General features: G+C 35.6%; 1 protein-coding gene across 1 annotated transcript in view; it reads left to right on the top strand.

Moving 5' to 3' along the window:
- LOC136842154 (brain acid soluble protein 1-like) overlaps nt 1-20,000 on the top strand; it is a 60,584-nt gene that overhangs the window by 16,384 nt on the left and 24,200 nt on the right. The window contains exon 3 of the mRNA XM_067109514.1: nt 12,865-13,045. Within this exon, the coding sequence (XP_066965615.1) occupies nt 12,865-13,045 (181 nt within the window). The remainder of the gene's footprint in view (nt 1-12,864; nt 13,046-20,000) is intronic.

Consider the following 20,000-nt stretch of genomic DNA (forward strand, 5'->3'; position numbering starts at 1 on the left):
CTGAGTCTCAAAACAAAACGTATATTTTTCTATGGCTAATATGCAGTTAGACATGAAAAGAAAATTAATATTCATATTATTATCCATTGTTCATATTTTCTAATATTTTTTGGAAATATCAGAGTAAAAATTGTTGAGAGTCCTGAATCTCAAAACAAAAACGTATATTTTTCTATGGTTAATATGCAGTTAAAATGAAGAAAAAAAGACTATTAATATCAATTAATCACATTTTCTAATATTTTTTATAAATATTGGAGTAAAAATTGTTGAGAGTCCTGAGTCTCAGAACAAAAATGTATATTTCTCTATGGCTAATATGCTGTTAGACATGAAGAAAAAAATTAATATTCATATTATTATCCATTAATCATATTTTATAAGATTTTTAGAAATATTAGAGTAAAAATTTTTCAGGGTCCTGAATTTCAGAACAAAAATGTATATTTTTCTACGGCTAATATGCAGTCAGACATGCAGAGAAAATTAATATTCATATTATTGTCCATTGCTCATATTTACGAATATTTTTAGAAATATCAGAGCAAAAATTTTTCAGTTCGAAACGAAGAAAAAATTACTGTCTGTAATACTATCCATTGTTCTAATTTTCGAATATTTTTAAGAAATATTAAAGTAAAAATTGTTGAGAGTTCCGTGCCTTTAATATGCAATTCGAAAGGAAGAAAAAATTACTGTCTGTAATATTATCCATTGTTCTTATTTTCGAATATTTTTGTAGAAATATTAGAGTAAAAATTTTTCAGGGTCCTGTGCCAACAAATCACCCCCAGAATGTGTTGCACTAATCTCCGAGAAAGGATTCGTTCTTGGAAGGCGGCCAAGATAAATTCTCCCCATCTTCTTATTTATGCTTCACAATCACTATCTGTCATCGCCTGAGCCGCCTTCTTCTTTTTTTTCTTATTTTTGACTTCAGTCTACTATCAACTTCCATCTTTTTTACCTTCTGTCCAAAAGTGAAAGTTTCTATAACTCTGCTTGCTTGAATTAAAACGTTTGGAACGTAAGACGAGTTTTTCTGTGCATCGTGTAATCAAGGCCATCAAAAATAGATCTATCTTTCGGTGGTCCCGGTCATAATGCTGTATGAGCCGCGGCCCATGAAACTTTAACAACGGCCCGGTAGTGGCCTGTCCTATATCGTTGCCAGAAGCACGATTATGGCTAACTTTAACCTTAAATGAAATAAAAACTACTGAGGCTAGAGGGCTGTAATTTGGTACGTTTGATGATTGGAGGGTGGATGATCAACATATCAATTTGCAGCCCTCTAGCCTCAGTAGTTTTTAAGATCTGGGGGCGGACAGGAAAAACTGCTTCCTTCCTGAGTGCTACAAGAGGTCTTATTTCCTGATGCTCTGGACTTGACAATATTCAGAAAAGAAAATTTTCCAAGTCTTCATGTGAAAAATCAAAGGTGTGTTCTTGGCAAGTAAACATCGCTTTTGTTTCACGGAATATTGACAATTAGCACATTCATGTTCGTATCCTCCAGAGAAAATAACCTTTTATCATAATTTTACACAATTCTTTCAAATAAATCACTTAATAATTATCTTAATTTCTCCAGTCTATACCCTCATATTTATCAATACCAACAATAACATTTTTCTAATATTCTAAACCAATCATCCGCATTAGCTCTTCATTGTCGAAGATATAAAATATCAAAGGAGTTTTCCCTTATGAATGGGTTCCCCTTCTTTACTGATAAAAGTAAGGGGTTAAGGGTTGTCTGTCCTCGCTGGTAACACTGGGTTACCATGGCAACGGCAACACTGGCCGGCCAGGATTCCTCTGAATATTGTGTCACTTCCTGGATGCAGTCACTACCTTACAACAGCCAAAAATCACAGAAAAATAAAATCTATTGTGAGACAATGGGGTTCCATAGACTTGCTATAGATTGCCTTTATTGTTGATGATAAAAACATTTTGAAATTTGCCATGAACCCAGTAAAAAAAACATTAAATGATACAGAGCAACTTGAAGTCGAACCAGTCACTCACCATCACTGTTGCCAACTCGAAGGTTGAAGGAATCTACAACCACATTTCTTATCCAAATTTTGGATTCTCTTCAAAGACAAAGTCAAATGGAATGAACTTTTGTGATTTCCAGTGATGTCAATGTATAATATAATAATAATCAATTATTCACATTTCATATTTATGGACGAAAGGCATAAAATCAAGGCTGGAACACAATTTATTGCCTGTCTTACAGGAGGATTTTATTTATGTTCCCTCAGAAAAATAGAGATAGATAGACAGTAGGAAGCTTTGTTTTGTATTAGGGCTACCTAATAATCTTGTTCTTCTTCTCAGCTTAATCCCTAGTCAGGGTAGCTGTTATTAACGAGTCTCATCCAGCTGTTTCAATCTTGAACGCTAATTTTGAAGTTGGCTTTGCCAGATTTTTTTTCAAGGCGATGTCCTTCCTGACTCAAACTCTTACAATCACTTATCCGGGCTTGGGACCGGCTCTGAGCTAGGTTCGCTTGCCCACGCCCTAGTGGCTAGGTTCAGTGATATAATATTTCAGAGAAATATAAAAACAATGATATCTTCATTGTAAGATAATGTTCAATAATGCAATCCCAGAACTATAGGGTATGTGTTTATAAAATTATTCATTGTAATATTTATTCAAATATATAAATGTTGTGTGTATTATACACGTGTATTATATATATATATATGTATATATATATGTATATATATACATATATATATTTATATATTATATATATTATACACAATGTACATTATACACATATTTAAAAAAAAAGTGTCTGAGTATTATACAACACAAACATCTCCTTATAAACAGATGTGTATGTATGTGTATTATCCGCACAAACAACTCGGCACAGACAGCTCTTCGTATGTACATCACAAACAACTCCACAGACGCATATACGTGTGTGTTTATGCGCGTATATGTGCATTACACACAACACAAACACCTCACGCCCTTCCACGAAGCCAATCCTGACGCCCCCTCAGGGAGCCAAAACAAATGACATTCCCCCAGGAGGATACCCGCGTTTTCCAGTAGGATGCTCAGATTATCCTATTAGCAAATCCTCGCGAGTCTCCTCTCCCATCCGTCAAAATTTTAAGGCCTGACGTATCTAGGGGTGGAGAGGTCGCGACACTGACTAATGCTCGGGTCACGGGAGTGCCCGAAAAGGATTAATTTTCGAGGGATAATGGTGATTTCAAGGGTAGGATTCGTGAGCAGTTGACAATATCTTCATTCCTCACCCCCCCCCCACGCCCCGCCCCAAAAAAGGGTTGGTAATGTTGACGATGGGAGTGATACAAGTGAGAATTTCCTCTCTCTCTCTCTCTCTCTCTCTCTCTCTCTCTCTCTCTCTCTCTCTCTCTCCATACACAGAATGTTGGGTTATTTTCATATGTGCGAGTGCAAATGGAAATCTATTTGCATTTGCTTCTCTCTCTCTCTCTCTCTCTCTCTCTCTCTCTCTCTCTCTCTCTCTCTCTCTCTCTCTCTCTCTCTCTCTCTCTCGTGATCAGTATCTATTGTCTGTTCTCTCTCTCTCTCTCTCTCTCTCTCTCTCTCTCTCTCTCTCTCTCTCTCTCTCTCTCTCTCTCTCTCTCTCTCTCTCTCTCTCTCTCTCTCCGCCCCTTTCTCGTGATCCGCACCTCTGTTTATTTGTTATTCATCCCCTCCCCCGGCCTGTCGCCCCCCTGGAAAAAGAGAAATTCATAACGAGAGCAACGAAAGATTAAAACAAATAATCTAATCTCGTCAGCGTCTCCCGCAAAATGATCTTGTCGTTCCGGGCAGCTGAGAGGTTTCCATAAATCAGGTGATTTGTTCTGTCACGGGGAGATGGCGACGAGGCGATCATTCACAGCTTGAACTGAACTGCGCGTATCGAATGCAGAGGTGGAAAGGTATTGTTTTGCTGACGGAATGATAAAACCGGATTGATAAAATCATGTATATGAGCTGGTTTGCGGTCGAAGTCGGTTTTATTAGCTGAGAAATCGCGTTTTTAATAAAACTGTGAAGTACGTTTTTGATAAAACTGTGAAGTACAGAGAGTTGGAAATATATATTTTGATGATAAAATGATAAAATCGAATACGTTAGCTAACTTGCGGTCAGAATCGATTTTATTATCTGAGACATTGCATTTTTAATAAAACTGTGAAGTGCATAGTTGGAAATATACATTTTGCTGATAAAGTGATAAAATCAAATTGATAAAATCAGATATATTAGCTATTTCCTGTCAAAGTCGATTTTTTTTAGCTAAGAAATCGTGTTTTCAGTAAAACTGTGAAGTGTAGAGTTTTGCTGATAAAATTATAAAATCAAATTGATAAAATCAAATATATTAGCTAGCTATTTTGCTGTCAAAATCGATTTTTATTAAAAAACTGTGATGTGTAACCGAAATTTGAAAAAAAGAAAAATACAAATTGTAAAATCAAAGATGGAGATACTTTTGCTGATAAAATCGAATTTATCATCTAAGAAATCGCGTTTTCAAAAAGGTATGAAACACAGAGTTGGAAAGATATTTTTGCTGATAAAATCGAATTTATCATCTAAGAAAACGCGTTTTAAGAAAGAGGTATGACTGACGAATGAAGGTTTATAATAAGGTTTATCGAAATGAAAAATGAATAGAGACTAATAATTCATTTTTTTGTATCACTCTACGGTAACCTTTATTTTTAAGTGTAATTTTCCTACTACTAAAGTTCAAAATCAGGTTTTAATGTTCTTTTTCAGGACAAAATTATGGTTTAATTCCTATTATTTCAGGACAAATTCCAGGTTACATTTTCTTTAGATTTCAGGACAAAATCAAGGCTTAATTTTCTCTCAAATGAAAAAAAATCGAGGTTCAAATTCCTTTCTATTTAAGGACAAAATTATGGTTTAATTCTTTCCATCTAAGGAAAAAAATAGAGGTTCAATTTCCTTTCTATTCAATGACAAAATTATGGTATATAATTTCCTTTCGAAGTCTCTAGCTTTAAATTTTTCAAGAAAAATTCCTTGCTTAATTTTAAGAAAATATTAAGCGATGGATTCAAACATATAATCCTTATTTAATTACTCATTCATCATAAGTTTAATGAACTAATATCTATAGCTATTTCATTACATTGTTTAATACGTTCCAACTATAACATAAAAATATCAACTCGTACAGACGCCTAATTCAAAGGAGAGACGCAATCCGCCCCAGGGTTGCGATTATCAAAATGGAGTGGAAATTATTCCTATAAAAATTATTTCACTTCAACGCGCTGGAAAAAAATCTAGAAGTCCTTAGGCCTAAATCCTTTAGAACTGTGGCTTTGATCGTGTGAAATTCTATAGGTTTTACATTAAATATGGAAATAATGATAATAATGATGATGATAATTACTATCATTATTATTATTCTGAAGATGAACCCTATTCATATGGAACAAGCCCACCACAGGGGCCACTGACTTGAAATTCAAGCTTCCAAAGAATATTATTATTATTATTATTATTATTATTATTATTATTATTATTATTATTATTATATTATTATTATTATTATTATTATTATTATTATTCAGATCAACCCTATTCAAATGGACCAAGCCCATCAAAGGGGCCATTGACTTGAAATTCAAGCTTCCAAAGAATAGGGTGTTCATTAGAGAGAGGCAATAATAATAATAATAATAATAATAATAATAATAATAATAACAATAATAATAATAATAATAATAATAATAATAATAATCTCGTATTATTTTTTATATCGTAAAATTTGACAAAGAGAAAGGTGTCGATATAACAGAGAGAGAGAGAGAGAGAGAGAGAGAGAGAGAGAGAGAGAGAGAGAGAGAAGAACAACAAGAATGACAGAAGATTTAGTAGCTAAATAAGACCTGAAAGATGTGCCTATTCAATTAGGAGGAAGGTGTTGAAAAACCAAGGGAGAAGAGGAGTTTACTTTTATGATAGAGATGTGGAAGAAAAGAGAGAGATTTATTAGAAGGAGTTGACTCTGATGAGAGATGAGAGAGAGAGGGGAGAAGAGAGAGAGAGAGAGAGAGATTTATCTAGAAGGAGTTGACTTTTGAGTCCAGAGAGAGAGAGAGAGAGAGAGAGAGAGAGAGAGAGAGAGACGATCTATTAGGAGCTGGCAGAAGAGAGAGAGAGAGAGAGAGAGAGAGAGAGAGAGAGAGAGAGAGAGAGAGAGAGAGAGAGACGATCTAATAGGAGCTGGCTTTTGATCCAGAGAGAGAGAGAGAGAGAGAGAGAGAGAGAGAGAGAGAGAGACCGATCTATTAGGAGTCGACTTCTGATCCAGAAGAGAGAGAGAGAGAGAGAGAGAGAGAGAGAGAGAGAGAGAGAGAACCGATCTATCAGCAAGAGTTGACTTCCGGGCCATCTACTTCCGCAAGACAGCCCATCATTTCGAAGAGCGTTCCACGACAACCTTAGTCTCCAAAAAAAAAAAAAAAAAAATTATTAAAAAAAATTGTAAAAAAAAAAATAAAAATAAATAAAAAACGATCAAGCGAAACCACCCAATTTTCCCTGAACTTAATATCTGTCTCCGTCGATTTTCTCGCTCGCTTGGGCGCGGATGGGACTTCTCAGGGACGAGGATACGTCTCAGGGAACAAGGATATGTCCTAGGGACGAGGATACGACTCAGAGGGCCCTGGGCAATTGCATTTCGGGAATTCTATCGTCACAAGCAGACTGCTCGGCTTCCGGCCGGAACATTTGTCTCGTTAAATTAAAAAGTTTGTCAGTTGTTGTTTCCTTCTTCTTCTTCTTCTTCTTCTTCTTCTTCTTCTTCTTCTTCTTCTTCTTCTTCTTCTTCTTCTTCTTCTTCTTCTTCTTCCGCGTTTGTCCGGAGCGAAACACGATATATATATAAAAATATATATTGTTTACACTTTAATTTTTATATCTTTATTAGTATATTTTTTATTTATTTTATGAATTTATTTATTTATCTTTATTTATTTGTTTATTTTATTTTTATCTTATTTATGTTTTTTTATTTTACTCTTTTATTTTTGTTTATTTTTATTTATTAATATATAATATATATACATATATATATATATATATATATATATATATATATATATATATATATATATATATATATATATATTCCTTATTTCGTTTTAAGCGCCCGTGATCTTACAACGCTGTATAATGCTGTATGAGCCGCGTCCCATGAAACACAACCATGGCCCCGGTAGTGGCCTGTCTATATCGTTACCGGATGCACGATTATGGCTAACACAACGCCGTAAAATAAAACCTACACAAGGCTAGAGGCTGCAATTTGGTATGTTTGATGATTGGAGGGTGGATGATCAGCATATTGCTTTTACTGGCCTCTGGCCTCAATAATTTTTAAGATCTGAGGCCGACAGAAAAATGCGGACAGACAAAGCCGGCACAATAGTTTTCTTTTACAGACAACTCAAATGGCATATTTAGAAGCTTATCTATCTCTTTAATTGCTTCTCTCAATTAAGAAATTCCAGAACTAATTCTTGAATGATTCCGCCAATCATTCAGCCACAGTTGATCTAATTCCGTCCTTCTTCAAGTATGCTAAACAGTTTGAACTAATACCGCGTTTCCTTATGATCTCATTTACGTTTTTAATTCATTCTTTCAATCGACAAATTCCACAACTGATTCTCGAATCATTCCGCCAATCAATCAGCCACACTTGATCTAATTCCGTCCGCAGATATATCCAGTCATCCTTAAATATAAAAATAAAAAAAAGTAAAAAAAATCGACTGACAGATCCCCTGAACTCGGCTGACCCAGACACCGCACTTATCGGAAGCCGTAGAAACGGGCCGTTCAAAAAGGGGGCCCAGCCAATTATAAAAGTAATTACCGTATCACAAACCCTGCATTTTCCGCTGCTTGGTAATTGCCTTTGTATTGAAGGATGGAGACCAGGACCTTCGCTGGCTGGGTGGCCGAGAGAGAGAGAGAGAGAGAGAGAGAGAAAACGCAGAAAGTAAGAAAGACTGAGAGAGAAAGAGACTAGAAGAGCCCAAAGGAAGAGAGAGAGAAGGCAAAATAAGAAAATAGAGAGAGAGATGGAGAAAAGATGAGAGCAGAGATAGAGAGCGGTAAGAAAAATTAAGAGAAAGTAAAAAAAGAGTGCGAGAGAGGGAGAGAGACAGAAAGCGTGTTTCTCTCTCTCTCTCTCTCTCTCTCTCTCTCTCAATTAAAGCTGATTACTCGCCGACGATCCTTCCCTCTTCTTCAACAGAGACCGACTTCGTTAATCATTAGAATCCGAAGCCAATAAAATAAAATAAAAATAAAAAAAATAAATAAAAAAAAATAAAAAATAAAGGAGTGACACCGGTGGCATATATTACTCATTTTTTCACGAAGGGAGTCTTCCATTTCATGCAATTACTCGGGGGGGGGGGAGTTCGCCCTCAAGAGTGAGTGGTCAAAATGTGATTAATGTCTTTGATGACAAAAGGGTGACGGAAATAAACAGAGTGGAAGGAAGGACGGTGGAGAAAGGAGAAGGAGAAGGAGAAGAAGGAGAAGAAGGTGGGGCGTAATCGTCTTAGAATGAGAGAGAGAGAGAGAGAGAGAGAGAGAGAGAGAGAGAAGAGAAGATGGAAAGAAGAAGAAAGACAGACGGAGTAGAGAGAGTAAAGGAACAGAGAGAGAGAGAGAGAGAGAGAGAGAGAGAGAGAGAGAGAGAGATCTAATTATGATCAATGCCAGGCTGATGAGGGTGTGTTGTCGCCTCGCCACCTGTAAACTAAGTGTGCTAGGTCTGAGAGAGAGAGAGAGAGAGAGAGAGAGAGAGAGAGAGAGAGAGAAGACGAGCCGACAGACAACAGGACAACGTGGTTAAGATAATGATGGAAGGAAGCGAAAAAGAGATGTCTGAAGATATCCATAACAGACTAAATAATGAGAAAATAGATTGAAATGACACAAAAGGAGATAAATTAAGAAAAAAAAGAAAATATAAAAATTAAAGTTAATCACTCTACAGACCAAAAAACATCCACGCACACACACACACACACACTCACACACACACACACAAACTAGATAAATATGCAATTACGACTGATGATATTTTAATAAAACCTAATGAGATTACTAATTACAATAAAGACAATATAAAAATTAAAGTGAATCACTCTACAGATGCAAAAAAAAACCCACACACAAACATACACAACATACACACAAACGCGCACAAGCGAAATAAAACGTCAAGAAATAATTTAAAAATTATGAAAATTTTAAAATAAAAATGAATCACTCCAATGACAGATAAAAAACACAAACAAAAAATCAAGATAAAATATCACAAAAATATATAAACAAAAAACAGAATAACGAAGACAAGAGAATAAAGAGAGAGAGAGAGAGAGGAGAGAGAGCCTCTCCCAAAAAAAACAAAAAGCATAAAAAGGGGAAAAGGGATGCACTGTGTCCATAGAGTTTGACAGACTGCCTCAATCACGGCCCGATAACGGCTCTCCGAAGGCTGTGATCTACTATAGATAACAAGGTGGCACTTCCAAAATCCCTGGGTGGAAACAGGATGGTTTCTACCCCTCTACCCTTCCACCTGCAGGGAGAGAGAGAGAGAGAGAGAGATCCTAGTGATAAAGAAAAGCAGAGAGAGAAAATACTATATATATATATATATATATATATATATATATATATATATATATATATATATATATATACTATATATATATATATAGAGAGAGAGAGAGAGAGAGAGAGAGAGAGAGAGAGAGAGGCAGAGAGCGAGAGAGAGAGGTGGAAAGAAACCCATAGTTGACGGGCTCCGCGAAAAACACGAAAGTTATGGTGATTGCTCCTGAGTGAGAAGCGTCAAAGGGCGTGAGGGATAATGGGTAGTATAATCCTTCGTAAGGAGTGATATGATAGAAGGGCGAAGTAACTAAATTTAGAGTTAAGAGACTAGAATTTGAGAGAGAGAAGATATTTAAAAGTAACTACAATTTGAAGTGAGACATTTAGAAAATAACTAAATTTGAAGAGACAGAGAGAGATATTTGAAAATAACTAGAATTTCAAGAGAGAAGAGAGAGAGAGAGAGAGAGAGAGAGAGAGAGAGAGAATATTTGAAAATAACTAGAATTTCAAGAGAGAGAGAGAGACCTTACAGACCCTAACAGTTCGTGGGGTTGCCCCAGGAGGTCCCCTCAGTGTGAGGCACCTCTGATGTCTACAGAGAATTGCTAATGCATCTTCCGGTATATTTTGCACCATCCAGTCTTGGTGGTCTGGGAAGCTTAGCTTAGATATTTGTCGACTTCTTCTTAAACACATCTACGCTCACTCTGATATGTTCCTCAGATGAGCTGGTAATGCGTTGAATAATCGCTGCATTATTGATGCTGGTGCGTGGTGGATTAATGTCCTGCGAGCTTTACTTAGTTTTCCTGGTATAGTTTTGGGCACTGTTAATCTACCTCTGCTTGCTCTTTCTGTATTTTAGCTCATGATGTTTTCGGTAATTCTTTCTATCTGTTTCCATGCTTCGATTACCATGTAGCGTTCTCTTCTCCTTTCAAAATATATAATTTTAAGAACTGTAGTCTTTCCAGTAGTCAAGGTCATAACTTCTTCTGGCTGGCAGCTGTCAAAGACCTTTGTACTCTCTCTATTTGTGCAATATCCTTTTGATAGTGTGGGTACCATATCATATTGCAATATTCAAGTGGACTACGTACATGTTTTATAAAGAGAGAGAGAGAGAGAGAGAGAGAGAGAGAGAGAGAGAGAGAGAGAGAGAGAGAGAGAGAGAGAGAGAGAGAGAATAGAGAGTAGAATTTGAAGAGAGAGAGAGAGAGACAGAGAGGAGAGAGAATGTAAAGTTTTTGAAGAGAGAGAGAGAGAGGAGAGAGAATGTTTGAAATAACTAGAATTTGAGGAGAGAGAGAGAGAGAGAGAGAGAGAGAGAGAGAGAGAGACAGAGAGAAAGAAAAGAGAGGAAGCGAGAGAGAAAGAAGAGAGAGAGAGAGAAAAGAGAGAGAGAGAGCGAAAAGTAAGCGAGAGAGAGAGAGAGAGAGAGAGAAAGGCGCTTGATCTCGCATCATACGTTAAACATGAAATGGGCGACGGCTGAATGTAGCACAGAAGGGGGAACCGTGCCAGAGATAAAAAGATAATTAAATAAAAAAACACACACAGGATAGGGTGAGTATGCGCGCGCGTTTGTGTGTGTGTGTGTTTGTGTGTGCGTGTGATGGCGTCAAAATTGCGGCTGGATAAAGGAATGGCGTCTAAATTCCTGGGAATTGGTTCCACTCGTGGGAATCGGGTTATGGCTGCCTAAATGATATAGAGACATTTGGGGTGATGTTTTCAATTTCTCTTTTTTTTCACGACAGTTTTCTTTTGCTTTTTTTATTATTTCTGCCGGGGATGGAAGGATGGGATGGAAGGAGGGATATATTTTATCTATACATTCATAATCAATTTCATATCCCAAGTTATAGACAGAATTTCACAATCAAAAATTAATAACCACATTTGCAAATCATTCTGGTTTTGTGAAACTATCACTCTCTCTCTCTCTCTCTCTCTCTCTCTCTCTCTCTTGCTTACTTGGTGGAGACAGGCATATGTAGTATGTATATGAATGTATGTATGTGTATATATATATGCATATATATAAATACATAAATATTTATATATAATTATATATTTATATATATATATATGATTATATATATACTGTATATATAAAATATATATATATATATATATATATATATATATATATATTATATATATATATATATATATATATATATATATATATATATATATATATATATATATATATATTCCATTTGGCAAAATCTGAAGCGTTTGTAACAGACAAACAGTACCATTTTGCTGACAAACGTAAAACCGCACCCTAATTATCAAATCAACAAAAAAAAAAGTTGATTAGGAATAATTTACAAAATGAAATTGTTTGTCCTAGTAATGCACCTGCGTCGCTTTAGCGCATACATCTTATTCCAATCCTCGTATTTGCAGAGACAGTGTAAATTACAAACTGGTATAAATATAAACGCGCCCAGGCCAATACTGGAAGATGGAAAACGTAATCCCTGAATGAAAGTTTGCTAATTACTACATTATTGATGCATTCGTGCATTTTCAAATCAATGTTGAAACAGCACTTCCGCCCCATTAAGAGATTAACCACGGACAGCCTGTGACGAAGTTATTTAGATGTGAATTTTGCTCATTAAACTCACTTGCACAGTTCAGTTTTTCATGTTGTTCAGAGATTTTTTTTTTTCACCTGTTAATGGGAGTTTTAGTTAACTGCAGTCTGATTAATAATAGTTATTGAGAATATATATAAATATATATATATATATATATATATATATATATATATATATACATACATATATATATATATATAAATAATATATGTACATCATCGTAAGAATAACTTCCTCACCATAACTGAGCTATTTGTATCTAAAATGAAGCCTGCAATGCAATGAAATATAAATTCCTTTAATGTTTGAGAAGAAATTTCTGAAATTTATAAAATTATTCTTCTCTCTCTCTCTCTCTCTCTCTCTCTCTCTCTCTCTCTCTCTCTCCATTCATGTTTAGGAGAAAAAATTCTTCGTTTTTATGTTTACATTCTTAAAATACCTCTAGCAGATTAAGGTCAATCTCTCTCTCTCTCTCTCTCTCTCTCTCTCCCAAGGGGGAGGGTTTCGAGATCACCACCCTGACTCAATTATTTACGTTAGTTCAGCTTAAGGGATCTGAACCTAGCTCGTTGACCTCAAGAAGAAGAAGAAGAAGAATAAGAAGAAGAAGAAGAAGAAGAGGAGGAGGAGGAGGAGGAGGAGGAGGAGGAGGAGGAGGAGGAGGAGGAGGAGGAGGAGGAGGAGGAGGAAAAATTAGAGACTCGACATGCATTGCTGGAAGGTAAGTTCCTGATCATTTTTCCGACCAATCTGTTTCCTTGTTTTTTTCTCTTTCTTTCTTATTCATCTGCCATTCCCTCGTTATAGCGAACGTGGCTATTTTGTTGTCCCATAGATAATGTTTGTTTGTTTATTTATTTATCTACTTATTTACTTATTTATTTATTTACGTATTAATCAAATAATTAATTCACTTATATCTTTAAGAGAGGATAAATTTCTGATCATTTTTCCCAGCAATTTTTCATTTATTTACTTATTTATATATTTGTTTATTAACTAAATAAATCACTTATTAATTCATGAATTTATTTGTTTATCTATTAATCTATCTATCTATTTGTTAATTTTTATTTTCATTTAAGTAATTAGTTATTCAACAAGTTAGTTAACAAATTTGAATGTTACCTCATTTTTTTTAGAAAATCTTCTTAAACATCAATGGAAAGAGAGAGAGAGAGAGAGAGAGAGAGAGAGAGAGAGAGAGAGAGAGAGAGAGAGAGAGAATATCTTTATGTCCTTTGTATTAAGAAATATACGACTTTGTGGAATATTTTAGAAAGACATCTGTTGTGACCATTGTAACCAAGACAGAGAGAGAGAGAGAGAGAGAGAGAGAGAGAGAGAGAGAGAGAGAGAGAGAGAGAGAGGAGTACATCTGTAGGTCCTTTGTACTATGAAATATATGACTCTGTGAATATGAATATCTTAGAAAGAAATCTGTGGTGGCAACCATATGAGAGAGAGAGAGAGAGAGAGAGAGAGAGAGAGAGAGAGAGAGAGAGAGAGAGAGAGAGAGAGAGAGAGACAGTCTCAACCGAGCTCTAATTAGGCTACATGTTTTCCTCCCCGTGTTTTCAGATTTTTCTCAGACATTCATTATAATATTTCTTAACTCATTTCTTACTCAGAACAAAACACAAGAAATCATCTTTAAGCACGACGTGATTCCCAATGCACAATGAAAGTGTATTTTATTGGTCAATATTTGCTTACTGTTTTGTTAGAGATTATTTAGTTAAAGGTGATGTCTACTGAAATCTATTGAAGTCCCCATTTGCATTTCTTAACTTTTCAAGAGCAAAAAATATCAGTGTAATTATTATTTGCATGGCTATGTTATCTTGTATATTATTATTATTATTATTATTATTATTATTATTATTATTATTATTATTATTATTATCTTGATGGCACGCGCCACGCTGTGCTGGAACCCGGCACTGCCAGTCATTTCGCCCCCTACCCTCCCAATCCCCAAACTACCATGCCCCACCCAGGGCGGACAAACAGGTTTGCATGAGGAGGGTGGATGTGTCATGTCTCCCCTACCCTCCCGATCCCCTACCCACCATGCCCCACCCAGGGCGAACAAACACTTTTGCTGGAGGAGGGTGGATGTGTCATGTCTCCCCTACCCTCCCGATCCCCTACCTACCATGCCCCACCCAGGCCGAACAAACAGGTTTGCTGGAGGAGTACGGATGTGTCATGTTCCCCATACCCTCCCGATTCCCTACCTACTCCGCCTCCACCTGGGGTGGACAAACAGGTTTGCAGGAGGAGTGTGGATGTGTCATGTCTCCCCTACCATCCCAACCCCCTACCAACCACGCCGGCACCCGGGGCGGACAAACAACAATTTTCCACTCGGATTTTATTATTATTATTATTATTATTATTATTATTATTATTATTATTATTATTATTCAGAAGATTAACCTTTTACATATGGAACAAGCCCACCACAGGGGCCACTGACCTGAAATTCAAGAAGCTTCCAAAGCATATGGAGTTCATTTGAAAGCAGTAACAGAAAGCAATTGGAAATACAGGAAGAAAAGATCAATTATTTGAAATTAAAAAAAAAATAATAATTTAACAAATAAAGAAATAAATAGATAAAATTGAAAGCAAAATACAAGGAAAATTGATTTACGTTACAAACAATTCAGGTAGACCAGTCCACTAATTATCCAGGATTAAGCACCACTTACCTTGAGAATTCTTGATCTCTCCAAGGAAGCACTGTAGACACCATTCTTGAAGATGTGACACTGTATTCCACAAATCTTGATTCACTATGAGTTGGGTATAGTGAACTGTTACTACAGAACTTGGGACACTGGTTCCCTGTAGCAGTGGCGCACTCAAGGACATTACCCTGGAATTAGAAATATTTGTAAGAATTACTTGAACTGAATTCAGAATTCAGGCCGAAAGGCCAAGGTCTGGGACCTATGAGGTCACTCAGCGATGAAACGGAAATTGAGAGTAAAAGGTTTGAAAGGTGTACCAGGAGGAAAACCTCAAAGCAGTTGCACTATGAATCAATTGTTAGGAAAGGGTTGAGGAGAGTAAGATGGAAGAAAGGGAATACGAAAGGAGGTACAGTAAAAGGAACGAAAGGGGTTGCAGCTAGGGGCTTATGGAAGGCACGCTGCCAAAAACCTTAAGTAATGCCTACAGTGCACCGCACGAGGCTTTATTGCTATTTTATGCTGCTATTTACCTTAACATAATAAAAACAAGTAAAAAATGCGTCGACGTTTCTTCGGCGCAATCGAGTTTTCTGTACGGCGTATAATCAAGGCCACCGCAAATACATGTGTCTTCCGGTAGTCTCGGAATAAAGCTGTATGAGCCGCGGCCCATGAAATTTAATCACGGTCCGGTGGTGGTCTTTCCTACATCGTTACCAGACACACGATTATAGTTAGCTTTAACCTTCAATAAAATAAAACCTGCTGAGGCTAGAGGGCTGCAATTTGGTATGTTTGATGATTGGAAGGTGGATGATCAACGTACCAATTTGCAGCCCTCTAGCCTTAGTAGTTTTTAAGACCTGAATGCGGATAGAAATAGTGTTACACAGAGAGAGCCGGCAAATAGTTTTCACAAAACAAACCCCCATTTATATGTAAATACCTTAAAGAAGCAGTTTTTATTTTGCAAAGTAACATATAAATTTTGTTCAGATATTTTGAAAAATACCCAGGCTGTTGCAAGGTTATTGAAATATGCTGAATTGCGTTGTTAATTTTGGGTATGATTGGTGTTAAGATAATCTTTTTCTTGATCATCTTAAACAGAAATTAGCTTTCGATGTCATTCTCTGTATTTTGCTAATTTTATTCAGTCTGCTCAATTCAGCCAATATTTATTTACTCCAGAGAGAGAGAGAGAGAGAGAGAGAGAGAGAGAGAGAGAACTCAATGCAAATAGCTTTCACCTGCCTTCCTACTTTGCAATGTATTCTGTGGTGGTCTGCGCATTTTGCAGAACTCTGCAACATTCAGAGGAAATGTTGGAACTCGCTTTCAAAATAGGTTGGCTAACTATGACCTCCAGCAAGGTCGTTTTGATATAGGATTACAAATTATATTTATTTCACTGTTTTTTGTTTTAATTTTTTCCTCTGTTTAGTAATTCTTTTCACACGTTTTATGACTTCCTAAATTGTATACTTATTTGTGCTTTTGGTTTTAACTTATTTTTGCTCTAAACAATAACTTTTTCTCAAACTTATTGTGATACATTTCGTATCCATTTTCATTTGAAGGTAACACTGGTATATTTGCTTTCTAAGTTTGGTTCAGTGATTTGAAAGATTCACGGTAACCCTTACGTTGTCAGTTTCTGCTGAGCCAGTGACCTCTCCATTTACGAAAAGTAACAATATATATATTATATATATATATATATATATATATATATATATATATATATATATATATATATATATATATATATATATATACTATATATATATATGTATATATGTGTCTTTATGACAAAAAATTCCCCGGATTAATTTCATAAAGAATTACTTAACCAGAGAAGCTAAAATTCAGCTCAAACACTCACAATACACCAATCAGACGAAAGAGCATTAGTAGCAGTTAGTTTCCGAACTCTGCAGCCATTCTGAAACGGTGGAGCCCTGCCTGTCTAATCCTTCCTAATGAGCAACCTTCCTCCATTGCCTGTGAAATGCTCCTCGAATTAGCTGTAATTCTTGTGATAACAAGTACAAATCCCGTCTGATTTTCAGATCAGATGAGTATCACCATCGTCCCATTGCGAACTAAATATAGAAGTACTTCGTTAAATCGGGGAAATGTTATTTGATTTGGCAATATTTTTAGTATCTAAAGTTCCATAAGAGAAGTGGGCTTAATATATTCAGTACAGATTTAGAACAGGTGTCTCCGTATCAGATAATCATATGACATTCACGAACGGTACAGGTATATTTCAAAGGTCAGGTTTAAACCTTGTACAAAACTCAAAATATTATCTAAAATTGCACTCCAGAGAAATAAAATTAATATATTCAGTACAGATTTAGAACTATCCTGTATCTGATAATCAATGATAATCAAATGATATTACCTACGGTACAGGTCAATGTCAGGCGTCAGGGTTTAAACCTTGAACAAAACTCGAGCAACAATTGCTCAGTCTAATAGACCCTGGCTGCTAGTGCCTTTCGTTCCTTTTGCAGTTCAATTCGTATTTAAGGTTTCTTCCAGCTTACTTCCCACCCCCTCTCCTAACAATTGATTCATTTTTAATTACCAACTTTCATTTCCCTTTCACACCTTTCAAACCTTTGACTCTCAATTTCCGTTCCAGCGCCGAATGACCTCATAAGTCTCAGTGCTTGGCCTCTGGTCTAAATTCTATATTCAATTCCATTCAATTCAGTTCAATAGCAGTGTTGTATTAACGTGTTACTTTTATGTAATATTTTCTCTACTTGCTAAATTTTGATATTTAATCAATTCTCCTGAATTGATTAAAGATCTCACTGTTACTTTCATTCCCTTCCAGCCGAACTAAAACTGAATCAACTTTGTTGCTGAAGAAACCAAAAGATAATCATTAACCCGAACAGAATAATTAACAGGAGTAAGTAATTAAAGATTTTCTCATTAACACCTGTATCGTATTATTCTTCTGAACTGATTAAATCTCGATAATTATTAACTCGAACAAAATAATTAACAGGAGTAAGTAAGGAGTACTTAATTAATATTTTAATCATTAACACCTTTACTTCAGTAATATTCATAACCGATTGAATCTCATTAATAATTCCATTCCCTTTCGCCTACATTAAATTTCCCCAAGCATCGAAATGAATTTAAAAATTTGTTGTTGAAGAAAAAGGAAAAAGATAATCATTAACCTGACTAGAATAATTAACGTAAAGAAATTTGACTTAATATCGCCTGCGCCACAATATTCTCCAGAACTGGCCCCATGTCATTAGGACTTTTGTTTTGAAATAATCTTATGTAGAAAAAAAATATATGGATCTCTTTAGTCTCTCTAAAGGAAAATGGAATCTCTCTGATTGTCTTCATTTCAACTAAATCACAAACAGAAGAAAAATGTAATTCGTGGATTGTCTTAATTTCAAACCAAATCACAAACACAAATATATAAAAATAAATGTGTAAGATTCTATATATATATATATATGAAAGGAAAATGTAATTCGTAGACTGTCTTAATTTCAAACCAAATCACAAACATAAATATATAAAAATAAATGTGTAAGATTCTCTCTCTCTCTCTCTCTCTCTCTCTCTCTCTCTCTCTCTCTCTCTCTCTCTCTCTCTCTCTCTCTCTCACAAAAGGTTACTGTAATCCTTTGATTGTCTTAATTTCAACCACAGCTAAAAACATGAGGAAAAAAAACTCATTATCAATTCCCTTTGACCTAAACATCAAAATGACCCCCAAAAAAAATAAAACTTTCCCCAAAAAAAACTTTCCCAGAATCCTTCCTTGTTTTGTCGTGGGCCTACTATATTTATTCCTTGGCCAGCAATCTCCCATCCCTCCTCTACAACACTGGACCAACTTCAAATGGAGTCCTCGTGAAAGGGCGAAGGAACTCGGATGGATCTCCCTTGGAGTCCTGGCCCACGTCATTAGGACTTTTGTTTTGAAATGAGCTGACGACTGACTCGAAAACAGGGTCAATGTTTGTCTAGTCGTATCTTTAACGAGAGGGGGAGATTGCAAAGGAAGAAGAAGAAGAAGAAGAAAGAAGAAGAAGAAGAAGAAGAAGAAGAAGAAGATCTGGTGGTGGTGGTGGTGGATCAATCGTTTTCCTTCTCTCTCTCTCTCTCTCTCTCTCTCTCTCTCTCTCTCTCTTGATATAATAGGAAAGTGTAATGCATATAGCTTCATTTCAAACAAATTAAAATATAGAAACGGCAAATATTCCTTATGGAGAAAGAACATGCAAATTTAAGTGCAAATTTATATATATATATATATATATATATATATATATATATATATATATATATATATATTATATAATATATATATATATATATATATATATATATATATATAAATATATATATATATATACATATGTATACATATATATATTAGAAATATCAACACACAATTACAGGAACAGAAATAAAATTCTGACTCACATCAAGATCGACCCAGTTGTACTCAGGTTCCAACTTCTTTGATGACCTGTGTGGCCTGGTTGGCAGTGCTCTGGTCTTCCATTTGAAAGACCTGGGTTCGATCCTGACGTGAGTCAGAAATTCATATATATATATATATATATATATATATATATATATATATATATATATATATATATATATATATATATATATGTATATGTCTGTCTGAGAGAGAGAGAGAGAGAGAGAGAGAGAGAGAGAGAGAGAGAGAGAGAGAGAGACGTCAGCACAAGACACACCCAAATTCCTTGTTGACAAAGTCATCACCGTCCCTGTAACCTGGGTCCAACCCCACGTATTTTGTTTATCAAAACTTCCGATGGTTCCGAACCCTTTCTGTTATATAAAGCTGGCTTCGTAATTTAAACGAAAACCCCTTTCCTCATTTTCTCATTCGATGTGATTATTTTTTTTTTTGAGGGGGCGGGAGAGGGCTGCATGTCTGGC

The sequence above is a fragment of the Macrobrachium rosenbergii genome, chromosome 9, assembly GCF_040412425.1.
Source record: "Macrobrachium rosenbergii isolate ZJJX-2024 chromosome 9, ASM4041242v1, whole genome shotgun sequence".
Lineage (NCBI taxonomy): Eukaryota > Metazoa > Arthropoda > Malacostraca > Decapoda > Palaemonidae > Macrobrachium > Macrobrachium rosenbergii.